The following is a 20,969-nucleotide window of genomic DNA, read 5'->3' on the forward strand; positions in this document are numbered from 1 at the left end:
CAACCAGAACATCACATTTTGGCATCTGAATGTAGGGCTAAGGACCTACATCTGTGACCCAGAAATTAGGGTGAGTACAAAAACAGACAAGAAGGAAACTTTGTTAAAGGCTAAACTAGTGTTTCAGCTGAAATGGAACAAATGTTTAGAAAGGAGCCTTCTTCACTGCAAGGAAAGTGTGTAAAAAGCATGGTTAGACTGATTAAAAAAAACCAACATTTGATTGTAACTTGGGAGCAGATCACTGGACTTTTAGAAACATTACAGTACTTGTCTCCTTAGTTCTCAAAGGAAGAAGAATTAGAGCCAGATAAGTGGAAATTAGTGGGAGAGCAACTAATAGAATATTACAATGATAATAATGATCATGATTCAATTCCTAAAGAAACATTCTATACATATAAAAATACAATTGGCTTTAGGGAATTGCTTAAGTAATAGAATAAGGGAAAAAAAGAAAGTGCAGAAAGGAAAGGGTACTAATATAGTAGCTGAAAAGCATAAAGAATTAGACAAGAAAGAAGTTAAATACAAAGCTGATAAAATTAAGGAGTGTGGTGCTTCACAGCAGGAGCCATTACAGCACTCTCCTTCCCCTGACCTAACCCACTTCAATTAACCTTTCATGGGTGGAGGGAGGAGAGGGGGAGGGGCAGTGACACCATCAGCACCACCCATGCAGGAGCTTTGTCCACTCCCTATGACAAGATTACAAAAGTCACTAGTTACTAAAAGCTAAAAAAGGACGTGATATATCTGATTTAAGAATAGAAGCATACCCTGTTATTCAAGAGTTTGACTCTTCAGATCAACAAAGGAGAAGATACATTTCTTTTGATCTGGAAAAAAATCAAAGATTCGAAAAGGGTTGCACTCTTTATGGGGCTACATATCTTATGTTAAGATGGTATTAGAGAATTTGGCTTATGAAGTTTTTATCCCTAGTGATTCGAAATCTATAGCAAGGACCTGTGTTTAGGACCTGGACAAAACTGTTGTGGCTTTTGGAGTATAGTGAACTCTGTAGAACACAAGACCAACAAAATAGGCAAAGTGGAGTTCAAATACCAGTCGCCTTTGATAAACTAGCAGGTAAAGGTCAGTATTCAGAAGCGTTAATCCAGATTAATTACCCTTTGACAGCATATGAACAAATTGCTGCTGCTGCTGCTATAAAATATGATCAAACAACTTCCTAAAGAAAATGCTAATGAAGTTCGTAGAAGAATTATTCTGGGATTACACAAAGATGCTAATTTAGATGATATCATAAGACGCTATGCCACAGAGGGCACAAATGTATTTTATACCCAGGCTATGATGCAGAACATGGGAAGACAGGATCCCTCTTGGCAAGGGATTTCCAGAGAGACTTGTCAATGCTTTCAATTGGTTAAGTAGGGCATTTGAAATCTCAATGTAGGCATAGAGACAGAGTGAGAAGACAGTATGAGAGAACAAGACCCAAAACTCCATGTCCAAAATGCAAAAAGAGCTTCCACTCTTTACTACACAGAATGTAGATTGACCCAGGGAAATAAGAGGCGGGGCCCAGCTCCAAGACCACAAACAAAAACCAGGTGGGGCATGATAACAGCCAAGTTTACACCCAGAGAGTCTTCAGAAGTACTCTGATATGATCAATCAGCCAAAAAGCAATCTGACAGAAGAAAGGGATTATAATTGGGAAGAATACAGGCTTTTTAACCCAACAAAAGGACAGTGTCCAGTGTGAGCATTTCCAATATAATTGTCAGGTGATGTGGAGAGATCCAGAAAGTGGAGAATGGAAGGGACCAGATAGGTTAACTGCTTAAGGGAAAGGATTTGCTTGTCTCTTTACAGATAGAGAAGGAATCAGATGGGTGCCAATGAGCATCTTGAGAGAGGAAGAAAAAGAGAAAAACCTCAAAACAAAAGAGAAGACCTAAGAAACATCTGACACTGAAAGAGTATGGCTGGTAATGAGACTGTTACAGAACTTCAAAACCCACAAGAATCATTGGATTCTCTGAAACATGATAAGACTGACACAGGACTTCAAAATCTGCAGAAATCATGGGATTCCCTAACACACGATGAGACTACTGTAGGACTTCAAAACTTGCAGGATTATTGGATTCCCTGTCACATGAAATAATAGACAATAGATTAGTTTTGGACTATTTCTAGGACTTATGGACATGTATAATTCTTCATGTTGATTCATGTTGTTTGTTATGTAATATCTCCCATGTTGATGAATTTATGTATAACTGTTTCAAGTGAGACCCTTCAGAAATCCGCTAATCTGGTTTGATTCCCCATTTCCTTTGGTGTTTTCATCTTCCTTCCTGAGACATCAGGGGAGGGCATGATCACCTCCTTTTTTGGTGTTTTCACTCCCTTTTTCTGAGAAGTCAGGAAGGGTGTGATGACTTCCTTTTTGGGGTTCTCAAAACCCTGAGAACCCTGAAAAGTCAGGGAGGACATGACCACCTATGTTCTAAAACAAAACAAAGATGTTATGGTCCAGAACTCTGTACTTGAAACAAGGATTCTTACAAGGTGCTAACTCAGTGGAATTGATAAGATGATGGTTATCTAGTTTAGCATGGTGATTAATAGTTCTCTAGTTCAGTACATGTACTTAGTATTTAAAATAGTTCTACAAGACTGACACCTACTCTATAAGATTCACACCTCCGATAATATAATTATAATAGAGTATACAAGCTGGGACAAACTCAGCCAGATTCATTCATTCCATTTCACATCACCGTGGTGGCAGGCTCTCCTTCATTTCTCCACTGAGACCAAGGCCCACCTGGGCCAGACAGATTCAGAGGGGCTTGGAGACAGACTCAGAAAAGACAGAAAACTGGAGACTGGAGCACACACTCTCAGATTGAGACAGACTTCAAGACAGAGACGGTCGTGGTGGTCCTTCTGCTTCCTCCAAAGAAACCAAGATACATTCTGGGGGACCTCAAGAAAGCTAGCCCAGGCCCCAGGCAAGGAAACAAGACTTTGAAGGAGAAAATAAAGAATTTGGACCTTAACACCTGGCTATTCTTGTGCTGATTATTCTGCTAAAACGAAGGCTGGTCCTGAGACTTCCAGAACACTACAGAAAATAATTCTTTGAAAATTAGAACTGGGCAAGGGGAAGCTAGTGAGACACTATAAGAGACCAAGAAATAACAAAACAGATTATAAAGAATGAGAAAATAGAACCAAATGTAAAACATCAGAAAAATGACAGATTTGGAAAACAGATCAAGAAAATGTAAGGATAATTAGACTGCCTTAAAGTTGTGACCAGAAAGAGAACTTTGACACAATAATGCAGGAAATAATCCTAAAAACTGTCCTAGAGTGATAGAACATGAGAAGAAAGAGGAAAAGTAGAAAAAAAAAAAAATCCAATGATCACCACCTCAATGAGATCCTTTGTGGAAAACACACAGGAATAGTATTGCCAAATTTCAAAATCCCCAGATCAAAGAGAAAATTTTGCAAGAAACAAGAAAAAAAACAAAATATGGAACTAGAAGTAGAGAGAGGAAGAATTATACAGGACTTAGCAATAGCTACAATAAAAAACTGTAGATCCTGGAATCATATCTACTGTCAATCAAAAGAACCAGATCTGCAGCCAAAAATATCATATCCGGCAAAATTATTTTTAATGTTGAATGAGAAAAAATTGGACATTCAACAAACTTAACAGATTTTCAACAAACCTGAACTTAAAACAAAATTTAACATATAAGAGTCAATATCAAAGATAAGTTTCAAGGAACTCAACATAGACAAGTTGTTTAAACATGGACATTTTTGCATGGGAAATATATACTATATATTTAAGATTCATATCAACAATAGGGTAGCTCAAGAGAAAGATTGGCAGAGTTAAGGTTTAAATTGTAATTATGGTATACAAATGAGATGCAGAAGAAGAATAGACACAAAGGCATTGAGGGGGAGGAGGACTTGTAATTGTGAAAATTTACTCTCATCAGAAATGCGTTTAATAGGCAACACTATATACATACTTTCAAGGGTATAGTGCCCTTCACAATGTACACTGAACAAGATGGAGTGAGAGTTCTAAAAGACAGTTACAAAAATCAAGTAAGAGTACATATACTCCAGATTTGGAGCAGGCTTGAAGGTAGTCTTTATTGGTCAAAGTTCAATTTCCTGGGTAGTTTCCATGTTTAGAATGTAATAGACCCTCAGCCAATGAGGATAAGGGTCAGTGATGGCAAGGGGTATTTGCATTAGGGGCTATTTAAACTGCTGACCTGTCTCCAGAAGTGCCTCCTCCTTTCAATTGCTTGCTTGACTAGAGGGACACCCACTTCTCCAGAGAACATATAATAAACTTTCCTTTTGCTCCTAGAGCTAAGTTCCCATTTTTTTTAATTATATGGTGGTCACTCACCATTCTGAGCCACACAGAAAATATAAGGAGAAGGAATGGACAGATGGGGAAGCAAAGGGTAAGGGAAAACAAGGGAAAGATCCTTAGATGGGGAAGGTTAAGTAATGGCAAGACAAGTTAAGAAGCAGAGAGTCAGCAGGGATAGGATAGATCTTTTTGTGGTGTATGTGCAAGTATCTACATATGTATAGATAAATATATCTTTTCTTAATAATAGCTGGCTTGCATTCTCCAAGTGATAAATGGTCAAAGGATATGAACAATTTTCAGATGATGAAATTGAAACTATTTCTACTCATATGAAAGGGTGTTCTACATCACTATTGATTAGAGAAATGCAAATTAAGACAACTCTGAGATACCACTACACACCTGTCAGATTGGCTAAAATGACAGGAAAAGATAATGATGAATGTTGGAAGGGATGCGGGAAAACTGGGACACTGATGCATTGTTGGTGGAGTCATGAATGAATCCATCATTCATTCTAGAGAACAATTTGGAACTATGCTCAAAAAGTTATCAAACTGTGCATTTCCTTTGATCCAGCAGTGTTATTACTGGGCTTATATTCCAAAGAGATACTAAAGAAAGGAAAGGTGTATGTATCAAAATGTTTGTGGCAGCCCTTTTTGTAGTGGCTAGAAACTGGAAATTGAATGGATGCCCAACAATTAGAGAATGGTTGAGTAAACTGTGTTGTATAAATGTTATGGAATATTACTGTCCTGTAAGAAATGACCAGCAGGATGAGAGAGTTATGTGAACTGATGCTAAGTGAAATGAGCAGAGCCAGATTATTATACACTTTAACAACAATACTCTGTGAGGATGTATTCTGATGGAAAAGGTTATCTGCAACAAAGAGAAGATCCAATTCAGTTCCAATTGATCAATGATGGACAGAATCAGCTACACCCAGAGAAGGAACACTGTGAAATGAATATGGACTACTTGTATCTTTGTTTTTCTTTTTTTTTTTTTAACCTTCTGAATACAAATCTGCACACATATATTTTATCTAAGATATACTTTAACATGTTTAACATGTATGAGACTTCCTGCCATCTAGGGGAGAGGGTGCAAGGAAGGAAGGGAAAAGTTGGAAGAGAAGTGAGTGCAAGGGACAATGTTGAAAAATTACCCATGCATGTGTTCTGTCAATAAAAAGCTATAATTAATTTTTTTTTTAAATAGCTGGCTTGGAGTGGGGCAGGGGGCAAAAGGAGGGAAAATGAATAAAGTAAATAAGGTACACAGCAGAGAAAAAAAGAACAATTTACAAGGAAATAAAGGGAAAAAATGGGACATTCATGAATATAATTTCTTCTACTAATACATATACTTTCTTGATCTGGTAATTTGTTATCTATTTTGAATCCTCCCTGATGTTCTGCTGGGCAGATGACAATGTTCTCTTTTGTTTTGTTTTATTTTGTTTGTATTCTGTAATGGGCTGAAACTGTGATGTCTGAGCACTTAAGGATAATTACCAATTGGACAATACTCTATTAGTATATGCTTGGAGAAAGAATGGCCCTGCCCACTACTCTGTGCATGCTTGATCTGTTGTATAGGAGATTGGATGGAGGATTTAAGGGGTGGAGTGAGAGAGCCAGAGTCACTACTGGCGGATTCGTGTTGCGATTGCTCTCACTTCATATCACCATTCCATTCACATCCATAAAGAATAAAGATCAAGGACTTTTGCCGATCCTGACTCCGGCTGATTCTAAAGTATCCAGGGTGCTAACATGTCTTCACAGTATTCCTTTTCTGTTTTTCTTTTTTTCATATTGTTTTCCAAATAAAATATTTTTTTAAAAAGAAAAAAAAGAAAGAAAGAAAGAAATAGGTAATCAAGTGCTACTTGCTAGCAAACCAGGGCAAAACAGGCAAACATATAAGCAATCAGACCAGAGACAGGTGTACAGCCTTAGTTCAATGCCCAGATGCTATAAGACTGGAAGTCTAAATATAGAGAGAGCTGAACCAAATCTGTAAAAAATAAAAGTCATTCCTCAATCAATAAATAGTCAATGGATATCAACAGGCAGTTTTCAGATGAAGTGATCAAAGTTATCTGTAGTTAAGTGAAAAAGTGCTCCAAGTAACCACTGATTAGAGAAATGAAAAATTAAACAACTCTGAGCTACCACTTCACACCTATTGACAATATGACCAAAAGGGGAAATGACAAATGCTGGATATGTGGAAAATTGAGACACTTTATTGGTGAAAGGATATACTGATTCAAACATTTTACAGAGCAATTTACAAGTCCAAAAGACTTGACCCAGCAATACCACTATTCTGCATTCCAAAGAGATGACCCTGTTTGGAGGTGCTCAACTCAGAAAAGTACAAATCTGGTCATAAAGCCCCAACGTGGGTACCTAGTAAGATCCCAAATGGCACAGCATCACTCAGACAAAAAAAGCATATATCCCATAGGAGGTCTCCCAGAATTCTATCCTAAGATGTACAGCATCTTGAAGATCCAGTTTTCTGAACCTCAAAGACCCAGGAAGTACATGTCAGTGAAAGAATCTAGGGACCCCAAATCAGACCTCTTTGCTGGGATGGGGAACTTTGAGGGTACAACTACATATATCAGATTTTTTTATGTTTTGTTAAACAGGTTTTTTTTTTCTTTTCTTAATTATTCAACTAAAATAGATAGTTTATAGGGGAGAAGGAGAGGATGAGAGAGTGGCTATAGTTGGAATTTTAAATGATGTAAAAACAAAAAATGATATAAAATTTTTTTTGCTTTTTTAAATGCCATTATATTCACAAACAATAATTTGTCAATTATCTCTTCCAATCACTAGATAATATTTGTTTTTAGCTTTTTGTTCTCACAAATAATGTTGCTATGAACTTTGTTTTATATAAGAATCATTTCCTTCTGTCAATAACCTTGGGATATGATTCCAATAGTTTGATCTCTAGAACAAAGAGCATGAATAATTTAGTAACTTAGCTTGGATAACTCCAAAGTTATTTCCATAACAGTTGAACCAATTTACTATTCCACTGATAATAATATCCATCCCTGGGAGAAATGATTATTAATAACCAATAATTTTGAGGGGGGAGAATTCAGAGTTCTTCCAAAGTTTTTCTTTTAAAATTCTTTAGGACATTACTGATAATGATAACCTTGACTCTCCTTGATCTTGGTCATATCCCACACAACCTAGCAAAGAATTGAATCAATATGTTCTGCTCAAGCTGGGTGGGGTATACATTCTTTGAAATGATAGACTAAAGAAATGAGTGATGCAGTATAAGTAAAGTAAACTTTCTCTATCTAAGAGATTTTATTTATTTCATTTTAATATATAGTCCCACCTCCAATCACTTTAACCAGTTGGATTTGATTGTTGTTTGATGGACCACCTGCTTTTGAAGTACATATAAATTGTGAGTCCACCACCAGGGCTACCTTTGGTCTAAGAAAGATGGCCAAATGACCTTTCTTTTATTAATAACCTGCTGACCTTATTAATAAAATGATTAAATTACCCAGAAACTATGTCTCTAAAACCTTTTAAACATCACATCTTTTTTATGGTTCATTTAACAATTAGTTTCTTTATCTTTTTTCCTATCTCTGCCAATTTGATAATTATGAAGTAGTACAGATGGGATGAATGAACTACAGCAAAAGATCATGTCCCTACACAGCAATCCAATCTGAATGAACTCCAGTGAGGAACAAGCCGAACCTATAGTTAGCTTGTATTGACAGAGCTATCCTGTACTGATAACTGCAGTTACCTGATACAATCTAGAGGTTAATCTATATACATCTAGAGGTTAAGCTCCCAAGACTATCTTATATAAATAGGATATTCAAGACCACCAATTGATTTACTGACACACACAATTAGTATAGTTAGCACACTTTGTTCTAGGTCCTTTCCCATAAAAGATTCCACTTCTGCCCTTGATAACTGTGAGTTCCACAAGGGAACTTCACTCACTTGCTAAGAGTCACAATAAAACTGCCCTTTGACTGGAGAAGATTTGAATCTATTAGTCCATTCTCAATAATTCCCACCTTCATGACTTCTTGTAACTCATCAGTACCTCATAGGTATATAAATTTGTGTTTATACCCCCAAAGAGATACTAAAGAAGGAAAAGGGACCTGTATGTGCCAAAATGTTTGTGGCAGCCCTGTTTGTAGTGGCTAGAAGCTGGAAAATGAATGGATACCCACCAATTGGAGAATGGTTGAGTAAATTGTGGTATATGAACGTTATGGAATATTATTGTTCTGTAAGGAATGACCAGCAGGATGAATACAGAGAGGACTGGCGAGACTTACATGAACTGATGCTGAGTGAAATGAGCAGAACCAGGAGATCATTATATACATCAACAACGATACTGTTTGAGGATGTATTCTGATGGAAGTGGATCTCTTCGATAAAGAGAGCCTTAATTGATCAAAAATGGACAGAAGCAGCTACACCCAGAGAAAGAACACTGGGAAATGAATATAAACTGCTTGCATTTTTGTTTTTCTTCCCGGGTTATTTTTACCTTCTGAATCCAATTCTCCCTGTGCAAAAAGAGAACTGTTCGGTTCTGTACACATATATTGTATCTAGGATATACTGTAACCTATTCAACATGTAAAGAACTGCTTGCCATCTGGGGGAGAGGGCGGAGGGAGGAAAGGGAAAAATCGGAACAGAAGTGAGTGCAAGGGATAATGCTGTAAAAAATTAACCCGGCATGGGTTCTGTCAATAAAAAGTTATTTAAATAAATAAATAAATAAATAAATTTGTGTTTATAAAAATTATTAATAATGAGTATTTCTTCTTTCCTGTAAATTGGCAATCTGACAATTAAGGAATTGTTCTTTTTAATATCTATCAAATTCCTTTAGATATGGGAAATATATATTGTGAGTTCACAGGTTTGCTTTTTATTCTGGTTGTGCTTATCTGACTTATGTCAAAGCTTAAGATAATTAGGATTCTCATTTACTTTTGTCTTTAAAGATCTTATCTATACCAAAATTTTTCCTTTAACCATAACTGGGAAATTTTGCCTCTACTTTTTAGCATCTTTATCTTTATTTTTAGATATTTAATCTATCTGGAATTTAGGGTGGCATAAAATAAAACACAAAATTTTTTTTAAAAATTTTTAGTTCGACTTTTGATTTTGTCTTTTGGGAATTTATGGTAACATAAGTATAACATACTCTATCTAAACTTATATTTCTTTTTAGCCAAAGTGCTTTCCTGTTCTCCTAGCACTTCTTACTGAATAAAGAATATTGCTCCTAGTAGTTTGTGTTTCTGTGTTTATTAAACACAAGTCTTACCTATCAACTCCAAAGTATATTTTTTTATGCTCACAAATAGTTTGTTTATAATTACAGCTTTGTAATATGGCTTGTGATTTGTTATTGCCTTGCCCACTTCCTTCTTACTTTTCATCATACCATTTCATATCTTTGATGTTTTATTACTCTAAGAAATTGTGTGATTGTTATATCTAAATTTATAAACTATTCTTTTGGTAATATGATTGATATAAGCATAAACCTGCAAAGAAAATTAGGATAGTAAAGTTATGTTTACTATGTTGGTTCAATCTAGCTATAAACAAATAATTTCTCTCAAATTATTTATTTCCACATTATTTTGTAGCTGTATTTGTACAAGTACAAAAACTGTCTGGAGAGGTTAATTTCCAGATATTCAATACATTTTATTATCTTAAATAGAATTTATTTATTAATCTTGTCCTTTATCTTGGTTTTTCAGTAATGTATTTTTGAAGATTTATCATATATCCTGAAGCTGCTGTTTCAATGTTTTTCATTGATTCTCTGGAGTTTTTTAAGCAAACCTCAAGGTATGAAAATAGAAATAATTTTCTTATTTTCTATCTACATTTACTCCCTTGATTTTATTCTTGTCTTATTGTTACAGGTACTATTTTTAGGACTACATCAAATAACAATGAAAACTATTACAAATACAAAGCTGAATCTTTATTTTACGTTGTAATTTTAGAGTACCAATTAATACTTAGATTAGGAGTAATTATATTAAACAAGGTCCTTTTATTTGTATTCTTTTATATTTTAACACAGAAGGGAAACTTTTGTTACTAATGTGATTAATTTTTCTAATAGTTTTCCTAATGTAAAATCATCCTTGGCTTCTGGGTATAAATCCTTTGAGAACATAGCAAATAACTTTTCAAATATGTTGTTACTGTCTCTTTGCTAATTCTATACTCATTATACATAACACTATAGTTTCCTTTTCTTTGCTTTCTTTCTCTGCTATTCATTTCAGAGAAGCAGGTTGCTAAGTTGGCTTCATTTTTTTTCCTGCACAATTTGTCATTTGTTCTTTAAATATTTTATAGCAGTCCCTTGCAAAATATAGCACATTATTTATAACAGGTCATCAGGAACATTCACTGATTTTCTGTTTCTCTTTCAGGAACTAAGTGATTAGGAGTCTCCTTTTACTATTTTGTTAATATCAAATTTTCTTTTCATATTTTTGTAAAAATCCATTTTATTAATTTTATTATTTTTAAATTTTATTTTATTTATTAAATGCTGATGACATTTTAATAATTTTATTTAGCAAACAAATCTGGAGTTCCAAATTTCTAAAATTGGCAACATGACTAAAAAATTGGTAAGTGTGGTGAGATTTTAGGGGAATAGACACACTGATACATTTTTAGTGACACTATTAATTAATAACTCAATTAACAAGCATTAATTAAGCACCCAGGAACTGGGCTAAGTGCCAGAAGATCAGATTCCCAAACTCACTAAATTGTGCATACTCAACCTAGTTAGATGCAGCTAGCAGCGAATACCCCAAAAATATCAAAGACTATCAAAAAAATATCAAAGGGCTAACTTAAGCAAAAAACAATTATTTATGGAAGCTCTTTTTGCAGCAACAGAGAAGTAAAAATTTATGGGGAGGAAAACCCATCAATTGAAGAATGGCTGAGGAAATCACACAATATTTTTGTACAACAAAAAATGATGAAAAGGATAGTTTCAAAGAAAGCTAGGAAGATATACACGAACTGCTGGAGGAAATTTGGTTCTTTTGAGAACCAAGTGAATTCTTTGTACAATAATAACAATGAAAAGAAAATCAATTTTTAAACTCTTTAACACAAATGACCAACCACTATTCCAAAGAATAGTGACATTCTACCTACCTCCTTCCTGACAGAGATGACAGATTAAAGATGCAGATATTTTTCTTTTCCAATTTGAAGATGGGGGAAGGGTTAGAGCAGCCAATCAAACAATCAATAATGGAATTCCTCCTATAACTCCAAAATTTACATATCTTGTAATGTAATCAGGACCATTTACTCTATAAAAATCCTTGTCTTGCTTTGCTGGGCTGCTGACTCCTTCAGGGCTGGCCTTCACACTGAGTACATAAATCTCATTAAAATGCCTTTGCTTGAAATTAGAAGAACAAAGGATAGTTTACTTCTCAGATCTATGGAAAAGGAAGGAATTTGTGTCCAAAAAACTGGAGTTCATTATTGAACACCAAATAGATAATTTTGATTATATTAAGTTAACAAGTTTTTATACAAACAAAACTAATGCAGACAAGATTAGAAGGGAAGCAATAAACTGGGAAAATACTTTTATATTCAAAGGTTCTGAGAAAGAACCTTTCTAATATTTATGTAGAGAATTTACTCAAATTTATAAGAAATCAAGTCATTCTCCAATTGATAAATGGTCAAAGGATATGAATGAACAGATGAAGAAAGTAAAAGCATCTAACCATATGAAAAAGTGCTTTAAATCTGATCAATGGAGATTTAGAGAACCTTTCCATATGACTTGGCCAAGTCAGTTCCAATGGTCTTGTGATGAAGAAAGCCATCTGCAACCAGAGAGAGGACAATGGGAACTGAATGTGGACCACAACATAGTATTTTCATTCTTTTTGTTGTTTGCTTGCATTTTGGTTTCTTTCTCATTTTTTTTTCTTTTTTGATCTGATTTTTCTTTTGCAGCATATTTGTGGAAATATGGATAGAAGAACTGCACATGTTTAACATAAAAAATAAAATAAAATAAAACAAAAAAACCTTACATGGTCAAGATTATGTTCTAATCTAGTGTAACCTTTAATAGCCATTTCTCTCTTGACAAGTCAATTCACAAGTTTCTAAAAATCATAAGTTCACAGTGGTTTAAGTTCTTAATTAAATTATTATAGTTGATCTTGATATCTTGATCACTTCTGTGGCCAATTTTCCATTTTAAAATTTTTCAATAACTTTTGAAATAATTCAGTTAAATTTCTTCTGAACAGTAGTTATATACTTTTCTCATTTTCAATCTTTGTTCTTGTTTATTATAAATTCTGGCCTTAGCTTGGAGGAGTCAAATGGTATAATAAAATTTAATAATAGAAAACTTTTAAAAGTCCCTAATTGACAACTTCTGAGAAAACACGAAAGCAACAGGAAAAAATTAATCTTAGATCAATAACTTATATTATATTGGTCTATTGTGGTGTGTGTGTATGTGTGTGTATATATATATATATATGTATATATATACACACACACACATATACACATATAATAAGATCAAAAAATGCAATTAATTGTATATCACACAAACATGTAATGACTATGAGATTTATAAAAGATCACTCCAAAACAAATAAAGAGAACACAAGCAGGGCCTTTCTGAAGGAAGAATTATTAACAAATCAAGAGATAAAGACTATCACAAATGATAAAAAGTTTCTATTACATGATTAATTAATTTAAAACTTTTACATATACAAAATCAATGCAAATAAGAGAAACTGACAGTTGGGGAAAAAATCCTGGTATCAAATAACTCTATTATTTCAAATATATAGAAAATTAAAGTAAGTATATTGAACCAAAACCTATTCCTCATAGCAAAGTAATCAAAGAATATGAATAAATTCTTCCCAAAAGAATTCTAAACTATTAATATATGAAAGACAGTTACAAATTACTTTTAGAATACACAAATAAAATTTTTACCATTTGACTTGATCCAGCAAATACTTAGATAAGTGAAATTCCCATTACTACTTATTGTATCTCATGTCATATTTATGCTTCCTAAATTCCTCATCTATGTCCTCTTTCTATCCAAACTATCTAAAACCTATTACAATGACAAAGTCACTTATATTTTTGTCTCCTTTGTCCTTTACTTCAATACTCATTTTCATGTTTCTCCACTCTGGGTTCCTGATTTCATTTCTTATAAGTAAATTTTCTTAATATGCAATGCTAATCCTAATATACAACGTTTTTTTTCCTTGTATTTTTTTTTTCTCTTTCCTTCTCACCTCTACTTCCTCCAAGCAGGCTAAAGATAACAAAATGATGTTTTAAAGGTAGGTCTGACTATATCATCCTCCTATTCAAAAAACTCCAGGTTATTAGTATTACCTCCAAGATCAAATATAAGTCATTTGTTTGTATTTCAAACTTCATTAACCTGATTCCTTCCTACATACCCAGTTTCCTCACATTCTTACTCTCTTCCATGTACTCTAAAAGCCTGCTATATTGGTATACCACTGGCTATTTCCATACATAACACTTCATTCTCCAAGAGATCAGTATGATTAAGTGTTTGACAAGAAAGCACATATTTCTAATCATCAGAAGATGTACAATGGGAGAACTAGTATTAAGTTGAAGAAAAGAAATCAAATATCCATCAAGTTTGTTTTATTTTGTTTTGTTTTAAGCATTAGAGGATATACATAGAAGAGAAATCCTATTAATTTAATGGTAAAAAATGGTAAAAAAAAAAAAAAATGGTAAAAAGTTTGTTCAGAGAATAGCTCCAAACATTCAAAAGAGAATTGGTTTAAGAGAAAAATTCTACATATGTGATGAGTAGGAAATGATTCACACAGCATTCAAATTTTTATAAACATCAGAAAATCTCTCTGACTTCGCATTGGCTATTTGTATGCCCGAAATGTTCATTCTCATCTTCCAACCCTGATCTCTGGCTTCAGATCCCAGTGAAATCAGCCTAGAAATCTGAATCCACAAGTCCCATCAATAACTGTGCCCCTCAGTTACCAGCCCTGTGTTCAGCTTGGTTCTCTTAGCTCCATCAATAAGGGCAACAATCCTTGCAGAGAAGGGATCTGGCATCCCTGCCTCCACTAACCAGTTGAACTACCAAAGGGCACCAATTGTCAGGTAAGCCCAACAGCCCCAGGAAGAGCAGACTATGCTGCCTACTATGCTGCCCTAACACTCCTGGCTTTATTAAGAGGCTACCCCCTTGCAGCCATGGTCCAGGAAAATAATCCTTGGCAGATTCAATCTGCTGACTTTCTCTGAATATACTGCAATACCACAACTACTTTGCATATATATATATATATATCTCACTGCCAAATATATCTCACTGCCAAAGTCCTCAGCACTGTTAAGTGGTTTAAAATAAAAACTGATATGAATTTATAAATGGAAATGATTTCAAAAAAGAGCCATTACTATCTACTTAATCTCAAGACTCCTACTTCTTTACACTTTACTTGTAGATGAAACTTCCTACTCAAGCTATATTTCCCTATTAAAATGTGAGTTACTTGAGAGCAGTGAACTAGCTTACTTTTCTATTTGTATCGCCAATGCTTAGGAAGATGATGAGAAAGAGACATCTAGCATTTATTAAGTGCTTACTAAATCCAGCCACTATGAGCAGTAGATATATAAATATAAGCAAAAATACAGTCCCTCCCCTAACAAAAAGAAGTTTAGAGATATTAAGTAACTTGACCAAAGTGGTAACCTCTGTAACATTAAAAAAGAGCAAGGATTCAAGCCAATGTCCTCTGAGTTTAAAATTCAACACTTTTTTATGAATATGAAAAAATATTAGCACAGGATGAAAGGCATGGATAAGCTGCAATCTGGAGTCAAAAAGCATAGATCCTTGCAAATGCTGAAATTCATACTCTGAAGATACAGTGCTATAATTCACAATACTTTTTACAGAATAAAATATTTTGTCACATAAAAGTCAACCAACAAGCATTTACAAAATGCCATCACCACAGCCACCCACTACTACTACTAACAATAATAATAATAAAATAATGGCTAATATGTAGTACTTTAAAGCTTGGAAGGTGTTGAGCATGTTTACCGTCCTCACAACCTTGTTGTGAAGTAGGTGCTATTAGGTGCTATTATTTTCCCCCTTTTTACAGATAAGAAACAGAGAGTTTAAGTAACTTGCCAAGTATGTATTTGAAATTAAATTCTAACTCAAATCTCCCTGACTCAAGTTCCCAGTTCAATCCCAGCAACAACTACTTGTGACACAGGCCAAAGACAGGTGTCCACTTACTTTCCAAGAACTGAGAACTTGCAAACCTCTACAACTAGCTCTGAAAAAAAAATTTCTGGCAGGAATGAAACAAAGTCTCTTTCAAAGAAGGGCTGGGGAAGATGAGGCTAGAGATATCAATTCTGACTCCCTTGCAGCCAGACACAATTACAGCTCCTTGCAACATGTGGTCCCTGCCTCCACTCGGGGCACCATATTCTTATATGTAATTTTTTATATGTAATTTTTGGTTGCTTCTATTTTTTAACATATTTTGGCATTCAGGAGCTAGATTTTTTTCCTATAAGCTAGAACAATTTACATTTTGTGTTGTGAAGTTTTCATTTATAATTTCTTGAACATATGTCTTTAAAAACAGGCTTTTTAAAAAATTGTTTTTAAAGGAGTCTAAAGCCCATTGTGTTTCAAAAGGAGCTTTCTGACTAAGCCTATAAGTCCAAATTACTCTGGCTTTCAAAGAATGGTTAAAAATTATTTTGTCCTTTCTTTAGAAGAGGATCAATAATATCACCACAGATGTCTAAACTTGCCTGTGAATTACATTTAGATGAGGCAGACTTGATATAATGTGGTCAGCCTTATTCTTCCAAAGTCCTTGAAATCCAGCAGCAAGACAAACGTGGATGACCTTGGTATCTTTCTCTAAGTGCTCCCTAGCACCTACTTTAGTCAACTGGTTCAAAGTCTTAACCCTAAGCTGAAACCTCAGTGGTTCACTATTTAGGTTTTGGTGGCTCAGAATAAGAGTGAATAACATTTGTTTTCTATTCCAGCCAGAAACTTTTCCACTTTTCTCTCTCAGATAGATATTTTTTGCAACCATAAATTAGGCCACCTTTTGTCTCAATTCTTATCTAAACCTTACTCATGGAATGAGTTGCCTCAGACAAACTGAGGCCTGGGAAAGACCTTAATTAAGAAAGACCAAGATCATCCAATGCATCCCAGAACCTTGACTTTTGTCTTGCCACTGCCACTGACTGGAGAAGGAAATAAAGAGGTAGACTTTGCAAAAATGCCTCACTTAAATCCAACAAAAGAGCACATTCAAGAAATAACCCCTCATGATATTTTTAATCCTCATAAGAATGAAGGTCAAACTGTGACAAACAAGATAATATACAGAATAAACTGGAGATAATCTGAAGGAAGGAATTGATATTAAAAAGGTGTTGAAGGTCTTGCAGAAGGTAAAATTTTAGCTGGGTTTTGAGAGCAACCAGAATACAAAGACGATTAGGGCAAGAAATACAAGCAAGGGAGAATAACAGCCAATGAAATTACCCAAAATCAAGAAGCAGAGCATCTTGTGCAAGGAAAACGAGGACATCAGTGTAACTGATTCACAGAAGTAGATATAAGAAAGTAATAAAGTATAGGAAGAAAGTTAGGAACTAAAATATAAGCTGGAAAGGTAGGAGGGCCAAGTTATGTAGAGCTTTAAAAGCCAAACAGAATATTTTACATGTGATCCTGGATATTAAAGGTAACAACCAGTGTTCACTGAATAGTCAGACCTTTAGGAAGATCAATTTGATACCTGATTAGAAAATGCATTGGAATGGGAAGACAAAGTGTAGAGGCAAATCACCAGAAGCAAAGTGAAAAGAGTCTCTATCAGGATGGTGTTAATAACAAAGAAGAGAGGATATGAATATAAATGTTAGGAAGGTAGAAATGGCAGGACTTGGCCACAGATTGGTTTGAGGGGTAAAGTGGTGAGACAAAATGAGGATTTGAGATTTTGAGTCTTTGTTAAACAGGAAGATGAAGATGCCCTCAAGTGAAAGGGAAGTTTTTCAGGGAAAAGAAAATGGATGTGTTGAGTTTAATATGTCTACAAAGACATCCAGTTCCATAAGGATGATCAAAAGTGGAGATCAGGAGAAAGGCTAAGGCAAGAGATAAATGAATCCATTGGAGTTCAGGAAGGAAAAAGAGAATAGAGGATTGGAGGGACAACCAGAGAATAGCATTAATAACGACTAAGCAAAGGAGACTAAAAAGGTTTGATACTGTAATCTTTTAAGAAGTATCTAAAAGATAAGAAAAAGATAATTTGGTAATCTGAGAAATTTTGAGGAAAGGTAGCTCAGAATTTAAATCCTACTCTGGGAAATGAACAAGGCTATTTAGGATAAACAATAAACAAAAGGAAAAAAAAAAAAACTCTTCTGGAGTACAGAATATTGACTACTGAAAAATCTACAAGAAACTCTATCAAACAAATCAAGTTACTTGATCAACACTAATACTCCTTTTATAAGCCATGTTGTTTAAAAAAAAATTCTTTTCTATCCCTGGAACATTTCTCAGGGCTCAAGCAAAACTCAACTAAGAGAAGACATGTTACCCCAAAGCAGCAATGAGGAGTGGGCAAGATTTTCCATAACAACACCTAAAAAGGGCAGGGCCTAGGCACCAAAAGCTGGACTCGGAATTGTGTTTTAAATCTATTTTTTCCACACTCCCTCGCCCTCACACTCCAACCCCCCACCCCGGGTTGGAGAAGTGGAATGGACAGAAACTGCAGGTGCCTAGCACTTTGGATTTCGAAAAAGCTGCTTTGGGCTTTACCTATAGACTGGAAAAGACAAATCAGGCGGCGGGAGGGGCGGGATGAGGAGAGGAAAAGTCAGAGAGCCCAGGACTCGGGACAGGTGCATCAGCGCCCCCCTAAACACTGGGAGGAGGAATCCCAAAGACCCAGTCCAGGTTGGGAGGACAGCCAAGCTAAAAGGAGAGGCTGCGGTTCAGGCGGGCCCGGAGGCCGGGGGAGGGGCCGTTCTTACCTGGTTGAGCTCATTTTCAGCCGCTATTCGCAGTTTGGGATCTATGGTGCCTTTCAGCGCCTGGATGATCCGATTGGGATCCATCTTCTCCCTCGCTTAGGAAGAGAAGACTCTATCGCCACCTTCTCCACAGGCCTGGGCAACAGAAGTACCGGCAACTTCGATTTAATATCCCCCTGCCTTCTCTCTCCTTTGTGCGGTCTACCTGAGGCCCAGCTTCTGGCTACTGGCTCCAGCGGCCACCACCACCAGAAACTCCTTGCAGCACCGTCCTGACTTGCTAATACCTTTCTTTCCTTCCTCCTCCCACTGCCCCCAACTCCCTCTCCATTCACCGGTTTGCGACACCTGTGACGGGCGGGGGAGGGGTGGAAGTGGAAGGAAAGGAAGAACTCCTTCCTTTACGGCAACCGCTTTCTCTTCTTTCTTACTCCTCCTCCCGGGGGTTGGTACCATAGTTAGAAGGCAGCCATATTGTTGTACGGAAAAGAGCTTCCCGCTAAGGAGGGTGCTGGAGCTTAGAGAGAAGTGGTCCTCTTCAACCACGCAGCCACTGCTACATTCATTGCCTGCAGATTAAATCCCAAATAGAGCAAATCTTGGGTTCTTTTGATGGGAGAGGCGCAGCTGCTCTAGTTTCTGTGTCTGACCCCTAGGAGTTAAAAAAGAGGAAAGGCGAAAACAGCATCGCATCCCTTTGAGTTTTAAGAGTGGTAATGATTGTTTTTCCTGACATTATAGTTGGCAGCTCGAGGGATCCGAGACTGTTCGACTCCTCTTATTTAAAGACCCAAAAGTGTATTACGGTAAATATTTAATAACCAACTGGGAGGGAGCGAGGAAGATAATGAATGTACTCACGAAACACCGAAGTTTAATTTACATTATCAACATTTCCTCCATCTCTTTCTTAAGTTAAAATAAACAAACCGAGTTGTCTCCAGCACGGGCCCTTCTCTCCCCCAGCACAATCTGGATGGGACTTGTGAAAAATCAGCATTCTCTCGGATTAAAATGCAAAGAGTAGGAGCCATTTTCAAAATTATTTGCCTTTTGAAAAGCAAATCAGAATCAAAAATAAAGGCAAAATGAACTTTGTCCAAGTGAAGTAATTAGCACGAAAAGAGTTTCTAGACTATTTAATGAAAAGTGAGTTATTAAAATCTGGTTAATCAGATTTGAGTGCAATCCTGACTGAATGAGAGAAGTTATAGAAAAACTAAAGCGCTTGATGAATTATTTGGTTCTTTTCTGTGCTTCTTAATGATTGACTGATTAAAAGTGTGTGGTTTAAAATATTTATTAAATATCCTTAAAAGTCACCTCCACTAGGAGCTCCTGAATTTAGATTAATAAAACTGGCAAAAGTCTTTCTTTACTTTAATACACTCTACCTGCCAGTGAGGAAAATTAATTTCAATTGTGAGGGATGTAGAAGACCCTTACCCAAAATGACTACTCAGAGATCACTCAGTAGAAGGCAGAAAAGTTGTTTTTTGAAAACCTCCGGAGGATGTCGTTCCATGGGGAGATAAGAAGGAGAAAGCTCAAGGTAGGAGGGCTAAAGAAGTAGTAAAGATATATAGCTTTTATCCAAGAAATTACATCACGAGTAAGAGAGCATTGAGAAGTGGGGGGAAGGCATCTAATTGGTTGTTGCTATTTGGGGAGATTGGAATGAAAGGTTTCTGTTTCCCTGAAATCTCCTGAATTCTAGGAAACAGAAAGTCAGGCCTTCAGGCTTAATTAAGCAGACAGTGGCCCAGCTAATAGACTAAATATCGATAAATGTCAAATACCAATAAATGTCATCAGCTCAGGTTAAGTAAATATGTTTCTAACTGGCTAAGGCTCAAGTAAATATGAGCCTGCATATATTATACAGGTCATAGGGGAAACACAGAAATAATAAAATACAGAAAAAGAATTCATACATTCTTGTAAGTTCTTCACCTTATCTCTCTATTCCTCACACAATGATATATTATTTCATTACTAATGTTAAGTGTAATATTTTCTTCTCTCTTCAAAAGGCAATCTCTTATACTAGTTTACAAAGAAAACCCCCTTGTTGAGGAAATGTCATTCCTGTCTCTCCCAGGAAGAGGCTGTTGCCCTTTCTATTTGTCCTGTAAAACAACAACTAAACTGAGTTAGTCAAGGCTACCAAAAGCTATCAAGAGCTACTCATAATGTTCTCTACATTAGAATTTGGGGTATCCTAGCTCACAAAGGAAGGGGAGAGGAAGGAGAACAAATAAGAATGGCTCTCCTTGACCAGATTACTGGAAGCTGCTAAATCTCATGAACAGACCTGTTCCTCAGCT

The 20,969-nt window shown here is 35.7% G+C and overlaps 1 protein-coding gene across 3 annotated transcripts in view; it reads right to left on the minus strand.

Moving 5' to 3' along the window:
- The window catches only part of IPO8 (importin 8), a 156,822-nt gene extending 137,770 nt beyond the window's left edge, over nucleotides 1-19,052 (minus strand). For 2 of the 3 annotated variants that reach the window (XM_051962783.1, XM_051962782.1), the window contains exon 1: nucleotides 18,643-19,015. In XM_051962783.1, coding sequence (XP_051818743.1) covers nucleotides 18,643-18,726 — 84 coding nt within the window. In that variant the 5' untranslated portion in view covers nucleotides 18,727-19,015. Of the gene's footprint in view, nucleotides 1-18,642 lie in introns of all 3 variants that reach the window. The other variant, XR_007947783.1, reaches the window with a different exon arrangement.
- Nucleotides 19,053-20,969: the final 1,917 nt, after the last annotated feature.

This window comes from Antechinus flavipes, chromosome 5 (genome assembly GCF_016432865.1).
Source record: "Antechinus flavipes isolate AdamAnt ecotype Samford, QLD, Australia chromosome 5, AdamAnt_v2, whole genome shotgun sequence".
Classification (NCBI taxonomy): Eukaryota; Metazoa; Chordata; class Mammalia; order Dasyuromorphia; family Dasyuridae; genus Antechinus; species Antechinus flavipes.